The sequence below is a fragment of the Rhagoletis zephyria genome, unplaced genomic scaffold (genome assembly GCF_001687245.7).
Source record: "Rhagoletis zephyria isolate East Lansing unplaced genomic scaffold, Rhagoletis_zephyria_1.1 Rzeph_scaffold_00398, whole genome shotgun sequence".
NCBI lineage: Eukaryota > Metazoa > Arthropoda > Insecta > Diptera > Tephritidae > Rhagoletis > Rhagoletis zephyria.
In genome coordinates, this window is record NW_016157482.1 from 198,739 (window position 1) to 212,267 (window position 13,529).

At 32.6% G+C, this 13,529-nt stretch overlaps 1 protein-coding gene across 14 annotated transcripts in view; it reads right to left on the reverse strand.

Annotated features, from left to right (window-relative positions):
• Sap47 (Synapse-associated protein 47kD) overlaps positions 1 to 13,529 on the reverse strand; it is a 99,670-nt gene that overhangs the window by 39,226 nt on the left and 46,915 nt on the right. For 11 of the 14 annotated variants that reach the window (XM_017611377.1, XM_017611376.1, XM_017611375.1 and 8 more), the window contains one exon: positions 13,100 to 13,138. The exons of the other annotated variants lie outside the window; for them this stretch is intronic. In XM_017611377.1, the coding sequence (XP_017466866.1) occupies positions 13,100 to 13,138 (39 nt within the window). The remainder of the gene's footprint in view (positions 1 to 13,099; positions 13,139 to 13,529) is intronic. 14 annotated transcript variants of the gene reach the window in all.

The window sequence follows — 13,529 nt, forward strand, 5'->3', positions numbered from 1 at the left end:
CGCGATGAAGTGACACCATTTAAACACCGAACTGCTAACTTATGTACAAACATACTTAAGTATATGTGCTTATGTATTTGCATTTCTGTCTAGCCAACTGATTGACAATGGGAAAATGTGTGCAACGAGCTATGCACTTGCATGGTTTGTTCACCAACTGCTGTACATGTAGAAGTAAAAGTTTCAAGTGACATAAATAATAATGCCCGCCATTTATGGAATGACTACCCAGGTGAATTACTGCATTTATAATTGGTACGTACAGTGACTGAAACAAATGACCACGTGTTGATTTTTTTTTAAATATTCGTTACGGTTTTCGAGCAAAATTTTTTTTTGTTGTTTTTCTATAAAAAAATACCGTCCAAGCTTTAACCAAAACCATATAAATCACAGTTTCAATCTTTATACAAAATTTAGGAAAATTCTACAAATTTTCAAAAAATTTCAACTTTTTATCTGAATCTTTAGAACATTGGGTATGCAGTTTTATAGTTCATACAATTTTAGTCTAAGGAAGTGCAAGTTTCAAACGGCTAGAAAATCCCGTTGATTTTTGAGAATTTTTTTTGTGGTGACAGATTTTTGCAGTTTTTTACATATAAGCATGAGTTTCTTATTAAATAAAACGCGGAGACCGTTAGCAACAAAATTTCAAAATATCAACGCCAGTTTTTGTAAATTGCACTTGTTATATTAAAAAAAAAAAAAAAAAAACGAAAAAGTAGTCGACAAAAAAAATTCTTAAAAATCAACGCGATTTTTTAACTGGTTAAAACTTGCACTTTATTAGACTAAAATTATATGGGCTATAAAACTGCATACCCGAAACAACAGAGTCAGAATAAAAAGTTGACATTTTGATGAAAATTTTTGAGTTTTCTTAAATTTTGTCTAAGTTTTGGGAATGCGATTTATATGGTTTTGGTTAAAGCTTGGATGGTATTTTTATAGAAAAAAAAAATTTACTCGAAAAACATTACGAACATATAAAAAAAAATCAACTCGTGGTCATTTGTTTGTGTCACTGTAGATCTCAATATATACATATGTGTATATATTGACTACGATTTCTATGTAGCAACATGAGAACATGTGGAGATAAAAAGCATTACATTTTATGCATTGCATATATGTATGTATGTATGTGCACTCTTCATCCACCGCCAAAAGCAAGTACGAATAAATATTACAATTGCAAATAAAGGGCAGATGGCTGGACGAGCAGTTGGTGTTTGTCTACAGACTAGACTGAAAGTTTTGTATGACCTCTTTGTTAGACAAAGTCTGATTAAGCCAGCAATTGCAAAGGTAGGTATATATTATTGTTTAACCTGGCGAACTTATTAACGAAAAAAAAATTATACAAAGTTGTTCCATGTTTTACTCTGTTCATTGTATAAAACAAAGAATTTTGCAGAATTAAATTGAAAAAAAGGAAAGTGTTACAAAGTGGGATGTACATAAGTTAGTTTAATTGGCCACCGCTCTAGGTCAAAACGAATATAATGCGGGCGTGGAAGTAAGTTAGCCGTTGTCGCTTGTAGACTGTAACAGTTTCATAAAGTACATAAACTCTTTGACCCGAGCAATTAAACGATACTATCTCGGTGTAGTGCTGGATAATGCCGGGCAGATTCCATATTGATCTGACATCTCTTTGAATGCCACTACTTTTCGTCGGCCCCTACGAAGAGTACATTTCACTATTCGCGTGGAAGCGTACCATATTTCAGATTGTCGCGTACACAAGGCGAATTTATACAAGGAGCAAGCAGCCGTATACCGTCGAAAAAAAAACGCAAAACGTTACTCTTTCCATCGAAGAACTGTCCAAATATTTTCATTGGCAAAAAACAAAGACAAAAATCACGTAGACATGAAGTAAAATATGACTACACAGAGTTAGGAAAAGTGGAGTATATTAAAAAAAAAGTATATGTTCAATGATCAACAATAAAACGCGCTGAATTGCCTAAGGCCCAAAATTATGTTTTTATGATTTACTCAAACCCTGAAAAGTCTTGAAATATGTAAGTTTTCACGACTTAACAATCTGAAATGTGCTACTTTTCCACACAGCAATCCGAAATGTTTATCTCGGCCGGAAGTGGTTAAACAGTTCGGAAGTGCATTATTGTAACAGGAAAAGGAATCCAGAAAAAAGTTTCCGCCAAAAATTATGTATTTTCGTCCGCAGACTACGAATCTGTGAAAAAAATAGACTTCCGGTAAGCTCAACCCCAAAATGGAAGTCATATTTTGTTGTTTACCAATCAAAACATTTTCGTCCATTTTAGAAGCCAAGGACGAGAAAAAAGTTTCTAACAAAAGTTACGTACTTTTATCCTCAGAATCTGAATCAGTATTAAAAATATGTACACCCCGCGACAAAAGATAGCACAACAAACCTTTTACCAGTTTTGTCTACTTTTCTTTTGCTTTTTTTAAATTTCATTTTTTTATATAAAAGTATAGCTCTTTATCTAAAAAATACGGTATAAATCTATATTTCAGACTTTGTACGAAAATTGTAAAAATTTCACAAACTTTTCATCCCAATTCCAAGCATTTTAATTTTAATTTCTAGAATAATTTTTGGTAAGCAGTTTTATAGCTTATTAAATTCTAGTATAGTAAGGTGCAAGTTTTAAGTTTCCAAAAAATCGAGTTGATTGTTCATACCTTTTTTCTGGCGTGCATAACATCTTCTCCATATAAAAAAAAAAAAAATACTTTGTATGGAAGAAAATCAGCGCGATTTTTTAGCAACTTAAAGCTTGCACTTTATTATACTAGAATTTAATAAGCTATAATACTGCGTACCAAAAATTATTCTAGAAATTAAAATTTAAATTCATGGAATTGGGATAGTACTATCGATGCTTTCATCTATCGTTTCGAAAAGTGTCGAATGGCGGTCTCTCGATAGTATCCCAGCTCTACCCTTGACTCCAAATAAAATAAAACTCAGACGTGCTGAACTATGACTTTTCTCAGGAAAAACGATCTTCATATACCCTCGAATATATACCATCGTTATTCTATGCAAAAACGCTGTTATAAAAACTCTAACACTAATAGAGTACTTTCCATTCTTGCCACACTTTGTTTTGATGTTTGCCACGGAAAATTTAAATTGTATATACTGGTCGGTATTTAAAAGAAGCACAAATTCAAAATGAATCGAAAGTCAAAACCAATTGTAAAAAAAATCATCTTAACCTACTTCAGTACTAACTTAAGTCGAAATGTGGTAGCTGAAGCTATGACACTCACTAGGATCATGTCGCTTGTCAGTTTATTTAGCTGACTGATAACTTCAAATATATGTATGTATGTACATATATTTGTATAAGTAAATGATTAGATGGTGGCTTTTGCTACTCACAGTGCAAGAATCAAAATGTAAGACAATGCGCGTTATTTTCCAAAGCTTCGCTGATTGCTTGGTTTTTATGGAAAATGCATTGTCATCATGCACCAACAATATATATACATATATTAAGTGTTAAAACTAGCTCTATATGTATTATGGAGAGATACATAAGTGTGATTCTATATATGATTTTTACGTACATACATATGTATGTATGCGAGTATGTGATGGCAAGGCGAACAGTCACGAAACTAACGACACATTTGTGCTTTGCGGCATTGCTTCTTCAGTAATGTTAAGGAGAAAATGCTTAAACTGCTGACAGCTGCCATTTGGCGTAGTTTTTTTTCTTTTACACTTGAAGGAAGCTGAAGAAATAGAAAACTAGTAAGAAGTAAAAAGTAAAAAGAAGCAAAGTGGTAAAAGCTTTGACAAAAATTGGCCTGCAGTGTTAGGCAGATACATAGAAATGGTATTAAGTAAAAGTTCAAGTAGATGCCAAAAACTATCACTATTCTCAATATACCGAAATATACATATATCTGCATGTGCATACGTATGTACCTAATAAAGTATGTACATATGTTTGTACGCTTAACTTAAGTTACATAAATAAAATTTGGCACATTGAAGCTGCTATAGAATGCAGCACTTGCAACTGCTCACTTCCCTACCTATTTTACAATACACTTAACATTTCTTTTTCTACAAACTGAAAATGGACACTGGCATAACGAGGGCGATTGTCCCTTTATTGAACAACTAGGATTTCGGTAAATTTTATGTATTTTCTTGGAGTTTTTCATAAACTACATATTTTTCCTGGCTAAGAGATTTTGCCCCGCTCCGGCTTTGCTGCATTGAAAATCATTGTACATAGCGTGCAAAAATATTGCTCATACGCCCTGGCCAACTCAAAACCCAGAACAGCGTGGGTGAGTTTTCAACATGTTTTTGCTTTAATTTTGCCATTTGTGCAAGATTGCGTTAACAGTAATGGGAGTGCTGTAAAAAGTGAACATCTTTGAGCAGCACAAAGCAACATAAAACTCATTTTTCTTGAATACGCTCGTTATCTTGCCAAGAATAAAAGTATGAATCTCATGAAACTAAAAAAAAAAAAATCGCTATTGCAAGGCAAGTGTGTGAGCGCTATTATGCGAACAAGTTATCGGACATGCACGTGCACATATGTACATATATGTATGTATGTATGTGTATCCTGTGAAAAATATGAGTACCCATAAATTATGGTAAGATCCCAGGAAATTGTATTATTCTGAAAATAACATCAACGCAACGACCAGTAAAAGAAAAGTGCATATATTTTTGAGTGTCTTTCCGAATTATACGTGTCTAAAAGCGGGCTGTTAGCGTCAAAGCTCTGAAAGTAAAAGCTGCAGCTATACATAAACTCGAAATTTAAAGAATTGCTATCTGTATGGTTAGGTGAACGAGTTTGTAGAATCCTAAGGCTGGATAAGAGAGCGGACGCTACTTGGCGACACAATAAAAAAATTAAGTTTTAATCCTTTAAGTTCTTTACTAAGCAACGAAAATCGCCATACAGCATTATGGAAGAAATCTCATCTGTATAATGAAAAGCAATAATTTAGCGGTGGTACAGTCCAATCAAGAAGATCTAGATTAGAATGAGTTTTCTTGCAGATTGCATTGGGAAAAAGCCAAAACGTCTGGATGGGTTTGAATAAAATTTGGCACACAGATACTTTGAACATGGTTGCCATCTGCTTTAAGTTTTCAATTCGATTGAACTATTAAATTAATATGCAATATATGGATATTAAACGAAGGATGTTTAAACAGGTATTAACTCCAAAGGATTACTGAAAATGGTTAACACCTGTTTAAAAAGCATAAGTAAATTTGATTAATAAGTTTAATGAAGAATTACAATATGGGAGTCAATCGATAACAGTTTAGGAAAGTTTTATTTAAAAATTATGTTTAAAGAGCGTTGCCAACTGTTTAAAAAACTAATTTTATTTAATTCATAAGTTAAATGAACCATTTTAATACATATATGTCAAAAGGAAAAGGTTTAAGAAAGCTTTAATTCAGAAGGATTTTTGAGTATGGTTGCCAGATGTTTAAAAAGCCTAATTCAATTTAGGTATTGGGCTGTGAAGCATCACGAATTCGATGTGAAAGCTAAAATGTTCAAGAAACCTGTTCACCTGTTTAAAAAGTATAATTAAATTTGATAATTAAGTTTAATTAAGTATTGCAAGATGGGTGTCAATGGATACCAATTTAGGAACGTTTTATTAAAAATTATTTTTAAAGAGCGTTGCCATCTGTTTAAAAAATAAATATTACAATTTGGGTGTGAAACAAATTTTCCGTTCGAGGCTTCTTACGTGTTTAAATCAGAAGAAGAGAAAATCTCTTCGTTAATAAATTTTTTTAACTAGTTTATATGTATCACTATACACACACAAAATAATAGGAGTGCGATATTTTGATCAGTTTTGGCTATTTGTGTTTTGTTTATTTAATGTTTATTATTATTTTTTTTTAAATCTGGCTGGTTATACAACAAACACCAAATAAACCCCGATGTCCATCTTCGTACAAAAATTATAAAAATTCTGCAAATTTTCAGCAAAATTTCAAACTTTTTAATCAGATTCTTTGGTATGCAGTCTTGTAGTCCTTTTAATTTTAGTATAATAAAGTGCTAGTTTCAATCTGCAATTTTTTGTGCTGGTAGTGTCCTTCATATAAAGGAAATTTGTTGAAGATACTTTGCATGGAAAAAACGTGAAACAACTTCAACCGAAAAATTCTCAAAAATCAGCGGAATTTTTTTACCAACTTGGAACTTGCACTTTGTTATACTGTAATTCTAAATATTGTGATTAAAAATTTTGATAATTTGGTAAAAATTTTCAGCATTTTTGTAGCTTTTGTGCAATGTAAGTTTATATGATGTTTGTTGTTTAACCAGGTAGACTTAAAAAAAAAAAAATACACAAAAGACAAATAGCCAAAAGTTATCAAACTATCGCCGTCCTATTATTTTGTGGACAACTGTAAGTATGTTTAACAATACCATTAAATGTATGACAATGTATCGACGGTTGAGTGGGAGATAGGTAAGTCTTCCACTTTGCCGTCGGTATATTCTTAAATATCACTCATTTTCTTTGCTACGAACTATGTTCGAAAATTCTTTTATAAGGACGAAAATACTGCAAAAAAATTGCCAAAGATCAACGGTATTTTGTAAATTTCCATTTTATTACATTAAATTGAATTTTCTAATAAATTTGAATAAAAGGGTGAAATTTTGATGAAACTTTGTACATTTTTTGACCTTTCATGTAATCACCACGCTAGAAGTATCTTAATTAAAAGCGAACACGAGAACACATTGCCAACTGTTAAACTGACTGATTGTGCATGACGCTTTATTGCAGTTGGTTTTTGCTTGTTGTTGCAGCTGTTGTGGTTGTCGTTTTTAAAGTGTAGCCATTTTCTTGTATTTTACTGGCGATTACCTTGGCTGATGAGGAGGTTAAACATAAAAGTAATCAAGAATATCATGAGTCGAAGGTCATTCGTGTGTCGCTTAACTATGTTTGCATGCGCCTCATTAATTCCACTCACAAATCTGTTTATCACTGGTGTTTATGATCCTTCCGTTGAAAGCGTTTCTTTGTTCGCATAAAACAAATTATCACTTGACACTTTGTTTGCTATTTCATACATATGAATGTATGTATTTATGTATGTATATGGTACGCGTTAATTCATAAATATTTAAAAATAGTAGTAGTGAATATTGTTCGCTTTTGGTTATATTTTGCTACTCCATCATTCCTTGTGTTGTCTTAAAAATTATAACCAAGCCATGAGTGTAGAGTACATCCGGCAAATGGCACATGAGCAAGCATTTATATATGTACATACATGCATATGTATATATGTATATACAAATGTATGTACACATCCATGCACGTAAATATTCCTTCCATTGTCGCTTAAGCTTACTTGCATTTCATTTAAGTATTTATGCATGTCATGCTTTTTTTTCGCTCTTCCCCTTTCTAAATTCCATCATCTTCTGCTTGTTACCCTTTTTCGCATAAAAACTAATATTTTTAGCACTTAATCTAAATCTCAACAAAATGGAAAATGTCGTTTCACATTACCGTCAGCCACTAACCAGAGAAATATTTATGTACATAAGAAACCTGCAGCTGGGAAAGCAGCCGATGCCAACGATACAGATATCCTGAATCTGATTAGGTAAGACGTGAATAGCTTTCCGCTGATTTATGTAACATCTTTTTTTTTTTAGAAATTTCTTTGGTTGCTTAATGTCGGTCTTTTACTTGAATATCTTTTTTCGCTGCTGCTCCACTCGCCGCTTATGTTGCCGACCACCTTGACTGATTTTAGAGATTACGTGGGATTTGCGTGTTGTCAAATTGAATTGTGTTGAGATTTGCCAAATGCTTCGAAACATTTGCTTTACTGGTTTGCAAAAAAAAAAAAAAGATTTTTAATCGTATTATGGATACACATTTGCTAAATTTGTACATATGTATATATTTATGTATGTTCATATGTATGTTAGTAAAAATACTTTGTACACATGGCTATAGTCAGTAAAATAAAAACGAAAGCTGGAAGGTTCTGGTCATGAAAAACATTTTCCAATACCTAAAAGTGTATGCCCTTGCAATTCGGATTCGGTGATAAAATTTTCGTAGATTTTAAATATTCCATATTTGTAAAAATAATCTGTTACACGCTGGGAAAGTTGGGGTAATGCTTCGACAAACTTTGTACTAGTTAGCAGCAGTTGAAACGCAAGGACAGTTGAACTTTGAAATACATACATACATGCATTTAATAAAAAAGATAATGAACCGAAGAGTTTAAGAGCAGTTCAAAAGTTAAAACAGCGCAAACGTTTACATTAAACTTGATTATACCAAAGCGGTTGCTAAAAGGCGTTAAATACAATGTCTGAGAGATTAAAAGGTATTTATATAAGTTTACACAAACATTACTAGTATCAGGTATAAGCAACCACTAGACCGTAGCATAAAGCTTAAAGCGCTGGCTGTTGTATAATATTCGTTTGAAGTTAGCAGGCATTAGATACTACCATGTCGCGCTGGTAAATAGCAAATAAGAAGCAAGAAAGTATAATTTTCACCCGCAGCAACAACACTTGCACGTGCCTTTAGAAAATGAAAAACACAAGGTGACACCCAATGCTGCAGGATGTCTGAAGTTTTGTGTTATTGTTGTAAATTAACAACAACAACACAACTAGGCTCTAGTGCTGTCAACTTAATTATACAGTTGAAAGGCAAATGGAGGGCGACGACAACACATTAGGGCTATTCGCGTTTCGGTGCATAAGAGCTGACAAATTTATGCAATTGCAGAAATATGCCATCGATTGTGAGCGACCTTTATTAAACTGTCATGGTAAAGCTTTTGCAAAACAATTTTTGTGCATCAGCTTTGGTTTTGTTTATGAATGCAATGCATAGCATTTTTATGCTATGGATTTTAGGTATTGCAAATTTGTCAAGCCATGACAAATGCAAATGCGTGTATTTTGTTTGTGTATTGCAAATAATTTGCAATACAAATTTGCAATGCAATGATGCTAGGCCATTTGCACCGGATCGCGAATAGCCCTATTAATCTTGTTAGAACCGCAAGTCCTTTTGCAACGAAAAACATTTTGTAGGCTTGCCTTGCAGCTAAGCGGGTTGGGTGGTTTTTTTTTTATATACTTTATCGCTTTTCGACCAGTTTGTACATTTTATGAATGTGCTTTGGCGGCGATGGCAATGTGAAGACATGAATTTCCAAAAGAAAAAAAGTCCACAGGAAAAGGAAATTGTTTGCAAGTGAAAACTAACTTTTAATTAGAGAATAAACAATTTAATTTTTATTTTTTTTTTTCTTTAGCATGTTCTCTTCCATCAGAATTAATTTTGTTTTTACATATTTATTCGAATTTAATGCTCGCAAAAAAGACGAATTGTTCTGCACCACGATAATTTGAGCTCCAATAGATCAGCTGAAACAAATCTAGTTTTTTAGCATTAAAAACATCGAATTGATGAGTCGGGTCATCTGCTGCACATTTCTGATTTGGCACCCAATGTTTTCTTCTTATTCCTGTGCAGATCAAGAATAAACTGTGAGGTCAACGTTTTTCAACTTAGCTTCTCAAGAATTAGCTCGGTCACTACTTTCGAGCTATCAAGGACACCGGACGCAATCCAGCCATCACCGCTGCGTATTTATCAAGGTAATATTGTAAGCCAAAATCATTTGTAAGCAGCACCGAATTTGCATTTTAAAGCTTATCAATATTGTATTAATTCACGGTGTTATTCTCATTTTTTCTACGTTGCTCCAAGCGTTTGCATGGTCCTTCGAGCCGGAGCAAAAAAAAAGGCGGAAAGAAACGTAGAGGAAAAGGAGCTCAGAAAAGGTCGACTGAAGGTTTCCGAAATCGCATGAATGACCAGCAACTTAACGCATTTGTCAAGGGCATCGAAGCGAAATACGGTCTGACTGAATCAGATCGGGATGACAGGATTGCACAAGTTGTAAGCCAAGTTCAATCAACTATGCAACCACGCGCTGGATCCATATCCATCACTACGCGTGCAGTTGGATTTGCAACAGCAATCATCTACGAGCGGACATGCACAACGTGGAACTTAGCTTCAGTAGCTGGGATTGCCGACCCCCATATTGTTTACCGCGTCCATCAAGTCCCTAGCGTAATGGCAATGATTTTAGACTGTATTGGAAAGGTCGAACATGATAAGAACGTGTGGCATGCTGGATATCCCGCGAGGAATACATGTACCGAGGCAAACAGGTGTGGGACTGTCGTAATTAATCCTGACAACATTAGAGATACACTGACTGCATTGGCCGACCCAGCAACACCAGTTGAAAATAGGCGATATTTCATTCGTCACAACTCAATACCAGGAAGCCGATTGGAGAATGAGATGTTGATGAACTGTAGTGCTTGTAACTTGTTAAATATATACTTGTTTAAATATACTTTGAATAACTTTTAAGTTCAATTATTCTTCAAAGCTTTTTATATTCTTTAAAATGAAAATTTTGTGATTCATTAAATTTTACTACACCGAATTGTTTAAACTGAATTAAATATAATCTCACAACCCCTGCATATCATCCTCAAGCTCATGGCATGATTGAACGTCCACACAGACAGTTAAAAGCTTAAATTTTGGCAAGGGGAAATTCTATAAATTTGTCGGATGAACTTCCTCTGGTCTTATTGGGTTTAAGGTCTTCATTCAAGGAAGATATTAAATCTACTGCAGCGGAATTTGTTTATGGACAAAATTTACGTTTACCAAGTGAACTCGTAGTTCAATCTGAATATAATTTTAATGTTAATGATTTTCTTACAAAAATTAAACTTCATTTTCAAATTTTTCATTCAGGCATATCGCATCACTAAAATTCAAATAAAATTTATATACCCAAAGATTTGCTATCATGCAAACAAGTTTTTGTGCGTGTCGACAGTAATAATGAGGGACTGCAATCTCCATATACGAAGTCATTGAAAAACACCCAAAATATTTCGAAGTAAAGATACACAACCCGTATAGGAATATATCAATTGACAGAATTAAACCTGCATTTATAGAGAACATTTTTAACAATATTCCAAAAAAACCAAAAAGGCGAGTTACCTTTGGTTTGATTTAAATAATTTTAGTTTGACTTTTTAGTGAAAGGGGAGTATATGTAGTGCTTGTAACTTCTTAAATATATACTTGTTTAAATATACTTTGAATAACTTTTAAGCTCAATTATTGTTCATAGGTTTTTATATGTATCTCTACTTAAAAGCTCATAACTTCTAAGTTTATTATTCAATTTATGTTGATGAGCAGGGCCTTATTGTATTAATGAAGAATCATGCTCTGAGTGCAAAAATCCAAAAGTTAACAGGTTCTTTCATGTTGATATTTTTACCAAAAGTAACTTTTTTAATATATATATTTTTTTTATTATTATGCACAATTGTCGATGAATCAATGACTAGTTCCTAAACTACTAATCCGTTTGGAATAAATCGTTTATGCAGAAGATAGTAAATTTAATGTGCTTCACTACTGTAGAAAGAAAGTTGATATCCGCCAGCTATATAAAAGAAAATATGGAATTACGTGAATACACTTTTTCCCATCTCTAAAAACCGAAATTTGGCTATATCTCAAAAACTATTCAGATTCAGTGGAAAATTTTACATGACAAGTGATGGTTTAGTGCCACAGTTGGAATTTCTTGTAAATTAGTGTAATTATCAATAAGATGAATAGTTTTCTCTAATTACTTTTAATTCAAATGGCTTTCATCACCTGCAATGGTACTATTTTTATTTGATGCAATATTATTTAGTTAAATAGGACTAAAATAAGCTGTCCAGTAGGCCTACCGTGGAAACCGCGCCAAATACACTACCACACAAGTACAGTGTAAATTATGCATATTATGGAGAACAAAATTTTTTGAGTCGCTATAACTCAGAAATAGTAATTCTTAGGAAGAAAAATGTTATAACGGTTTTTATAGATATTTTTGTGACAAACCTTACCGTTTTGCTGAAAAATTAAAAGAAAAAACCAACGTATATGACCTTTGACCTTGAATAAATTTTTTTACAGACGTGGGCTCGATGCCGACTTTTGGCATTTCATTCATAATGGTGTTCGTAACACTCGTACCAATTTTCAACTTTATGCGAATTATGGTAACCTTGAACTTCTAACTTGACCGGGCTAAATATGTTCTAAGTACGTTTACCATTAAAAATGCCAAACTACATTCATATATTTATATAACAATTTGAGTAGCAAGCACTCGTACAAGAATTTTCTGTAAAAAAAAATTGGCAGCGGAAAATTGGGGTATGTGTGATAATGAGATTTAAGCAAATAATAAAAAAAGTGTACACTGCCGGCAAAAAGTATTGGCACAGAAAATTTTTCACAATATATGCATAAATATTTCTTTCTAATATTTTTCCGCCAAGTTTTTATAAAAGTATGGTTCATTCTACAACAAAAAACATAAAAATATAATTCCTAAACTTTGTGCAAAACTCCCGAAAATTCAGCAAATTTTCATGCAAATTTTAATTTTTTAGAACTTTTTCGAGTATGCAATTTTGCAGCATTAAATTCTAGTAAAAAACTGCAAGTTCGGAGGTAGTAAAAAATCGCATTGATTTTTGAGATTTTTTTTGTTGAAGGGAAAGTATTTTCGATTTTTCTTTTTTTGTATGGAAATGACTGCGTGAAAAAATTGCCAAAAATCAATGGTAACTCCTAGCTACCTAGAACTTGTACTTTATTATAATAAAATTGACTGGGCTACAAATATGCATTTTTTTTAATTATAAAAAATTTAATTAAAAAGTTGAAAATTTGCATGAAAATATGCTAAATTTTCGTGAGTTTTGCCCAAAGTTTAGGAACTATATTTTAATATTTTTTGTTGTAGAAAAAATTGGCGGAAAATTATTAGAAAAAAAATTGTTGCATATATTGAGAAAAATTTGCTGTGCCCATACTTTTTGCCGGCAGTGTAAATATGTAAATACAAATAAATATCAGTTACAACTAAATAATTAAACAAAAAATGGGGAAAACTTACGTTGCTTCTGTGAGGAATTGATCAACGATGTTTGCGCCGCTAAAGAAAAATAAAAAAATTATAAAGATGTAAAATAAAAATATATAAAAAATCAAATAAATAGAAAACTAAAATTATATTTAATTGAAAATATTTAAATAAAAGAATGTGGATATAAATAGTGGTTAAGAGACCAACATAAATATGCTTAAATGATTGACTGAGCTTAGAAATAAATAAAAACAAGTAAGAAAGTCTAAGTTCGGGCGGAGCCGAACATTAAATACCCGGCGCAATTATTAAATATATGTTTTCCACCTTTCCGAAAGCTACCGCTACACGATAAGCCGGGGTGTATAAATTTTAAGTAAATTAGCGTCCTTAAATTTCGAAATATTGCAGTTTCAAGCATTTCTGAAATATACCGTTATATGAAAAGCGGTCGTAATTT